The sequence below is a fragment of the Pundamilia nyererei genome, unplaced genomic scaffold, assembly GCF_000239375.1.
Source record: "Pundamilia nyererei isolate P.nyererei 1_Seehausen unplaced genomic scaffold, PunNye1.0 scaffold00042, whole genome shotgun sequence".
NCBI classification, from domain to species: Eukaryota; Metazoa; Chordata; class Actinopteri; order Cichliformes; family Cichlidae; genus Pundamilia; species Pundamilia nyererei.
In genome coordinates this window covers 2,270,382-2,272,930 of record NW_005187443.1, presented here as the reverse complement: position 1 = coordinate 2,272,930, position 2,549 = coordinate 2,270,382, and the positions used below count along the sequence as shown (strand labels likewise).

At 42.7% G+C, this 2,549-nt stretch overlaps 1 protein-coding gene across 1 annotated transcript in view; it reads right to left on the bottom strand.

Moving 5' to 3' along the window:
• Nucleotides 1-206: 206 nt before the first annotated feature.
• Nucleotides 207-2,549, bottom strand: part of LOC102211295 (paxillin-like) — a 28,575-nt gene continuing 26,232 nt past the window's right edge. The window contains exons 9-11 of the mRNA XM_005731300.2: nucleotides 1,166-1,247; nucleotides 913-1,061; nucleotides 207-818 (exon numbers count right to left, since the gene is read on the bottom strand). Of these exons, the coding sequence (XP_005731357.1) occupies nucleotides 552-818; nucleotides 913-1,061; nucleotides 1,166-1,247 (498 nt within the window). The 3' untranslated portion in view covers nucleotides 207-551. The remainder of the gene's footprint in view (nucleotides 819-912; nucleotides 1,062-1,165; nucleotides 1,248-2,549) is intronic.

Below are 2,549 nucleotides of genomic sequence, written 5' to 3'. Positions count from 1 at the left end.
TTACATATCTGCATTAAACTAGCCAACATAGACTCGCTGCCACATGATGCAGGATGTTGTCCTGCAGCGGGGGCAGAAAATCATTTGCAAATCAGGGCTCTTATCTTGATTCTCATATGCTTACTTATGCACACGCACACACACGCACGCACGCACACACACACACACACACACGCACACACACGCACGCACGCACGCACACACACACACACACACACAGAGAGAGGGGGAAATTAAAAAAAAACCCAAAAAAACCAATTTCCCTTATCCTGTCAAGCACAGGAGTAAAATAAAAATCTCTTTGGGCTCTGTTAAAAATCTCTTTAGTAAAAGTGTAAAAGGCCAAACCTAAGAGGTTGGGCAACCCGGAAAGTCCCTCCAGTATCAGGAGTTAGGAGTCAGGAAACATTTCTCACCTTAACGCCTCCTGTCTGAAAAACCACTGACTCATAGATGCACATAGACATACAAGTGCACATATATCCACATGTGCATTTAGACATTAAACGTGTAGACGCATGTACACACACATTGGCACACAGGCACAGAGTCTAACTGAAGAGCTTAACAAAGCAGGCGTGGCAGTAGGGCTTGTCATTTTGCTCTTTGAAGGTGCCCTTATTAAGCTGCTTGAGGCAGAAGGCGCACACAAAGTGCTCGGGGTGGAACTTCTTGCCCATGGCTGTGATGCAGCGGCCGGTGATGGGCTTCTGGCAGCCAGAGCACAGCGAGCCACGGCGCTCGTGGTAGTGAGCCTCGCAGTATGGCTGGCCGTCGTGGTCAAAGAAGCTGCCATTTATAAATGGCGTGAAGCACTCCTGGAAGACACAGCAGATGTTTTTAATGACAGAAGTACTCTGTGGAGAGGCTTCTCTTGATTCTAACACACTGCAGATACACCCGGTGACTCACCCTGCAGACAAAGCATTCAGGGTGCCAGAGCGAGTTAAGAGCAGAAATGTAGTTCTCAAGGATGGCACGGGCACATCCACCACATTTAGGGGCAAACATGTCAAAGTAATCCTTTCTGCAGTACGCTTTTCCATCCTTCTCATGGAAACCTAGAAGAGAAGCAAAGAATCACCGATTCACACTGCACTCTTCTTTTTATAATAATAATAAAAGCATTCTAGTTCAACACGTGCCAAAGACTGTGTGCCGGTACCTTCTGGACCAAAAAAGGCTCCACATTGAGCGCAGAAGAAGTGGTCTGGATGCCAAGTCTTGTCCAAAGCAGTCACTACTTTCTGTCAACAAAAAGAAAAATAAATGGTTAGGCATTCACAATCTCGTTAAGGAAGGGGTGTCAAACATAAGGCCCAAGGGCCAGAATCAGCCCAGCGAAGACATGTATGCGGCCCACTGTGCGGCTTTAGAAAATGTGAAGGAGTGCATAGATTTTATCCTTTACCTGTATTTTCATAGGTTTTACAGATCATCCTGTTGATAAAGATTGCTCATATCCATTGACAGTCATACTCCAAAGTAATTATTAAACAGACAAAAAAATTAAATGATAGGAAAGTTGCTGTCTAAGGTAAATTAGCAAAAACTTTACAAAAATTTATATTTTATAATTACAGGACAGTCTGCAAAATTAACTAACTTTTTCTATAATTTGCACATTTTTCATTGGTTTCACTGGTCTGACCCATTTAAGGTCAAAGTGGGCTATATGTGGTCTACAAGGTAAAATGAGTTTGACATCCCTGCTTTAAGCCAATACAAACACACAAAGAACCAGCCGATTCTCATGGAAGTTCACATTAAGCATAATGCAAATGGACATCAGTGACTGAGGTGCAACAGGACTGGCACGTTCACAGAGAGACGAGGAGGAATATGGCGACATTTAGCTCATGCTTCTCAGGCCTTCAAGCACTTTCCAACAGCTTCAGGTGGAGGGACACCCACAGTGTTCACGTAACAAAATCTAAACATGTTCACAACTGCATAGTTTCAGCTGAGCGACAGCTACTTGCTGTAAATCACAAACTTCTAGGAAGTGATTCTCTACTTTGCCACCAGGAGGTGCAATGAGGCAATCTAAAGAAATGCAATTTATCATCCCTACAAGCAGATGCAAAGATAATTAAGGATATTACAGCAGTACACAGAACTATGTATGCAACTGATCATCACCAAAGTGAATTAAAATTAATAAAAGAGCAACTCATGATCAAATAAAACAGCTAAAAATAAAGATGCATAACAGACGATAACATCTCTCTCTCTCATATATATGTATTTTTTTTCCACAGCACTATCTTCGTGTTCATGTCAGTGGTTTTCTCACATATCTACAAGATAAAAACTCTGCCCCTTCACTGATAATGAAACCAAAAAGGAAGACTTTAAGTTCAACCACTCTTAAAACAGAGAAGGAAGCAAGCAAGGCTGGATGAATTGCAGACGTCAAACACTATATAAGTATCAGTCAGGAAGCCTTAGAAGTGACTCATACTGGTTCACTGCTCACTGTCTGCTTCCCTTGCAGTACCCTGAGCATAATGCGTGTGAGAGTGTGAATAATGGGTGGGGGGGAAAAA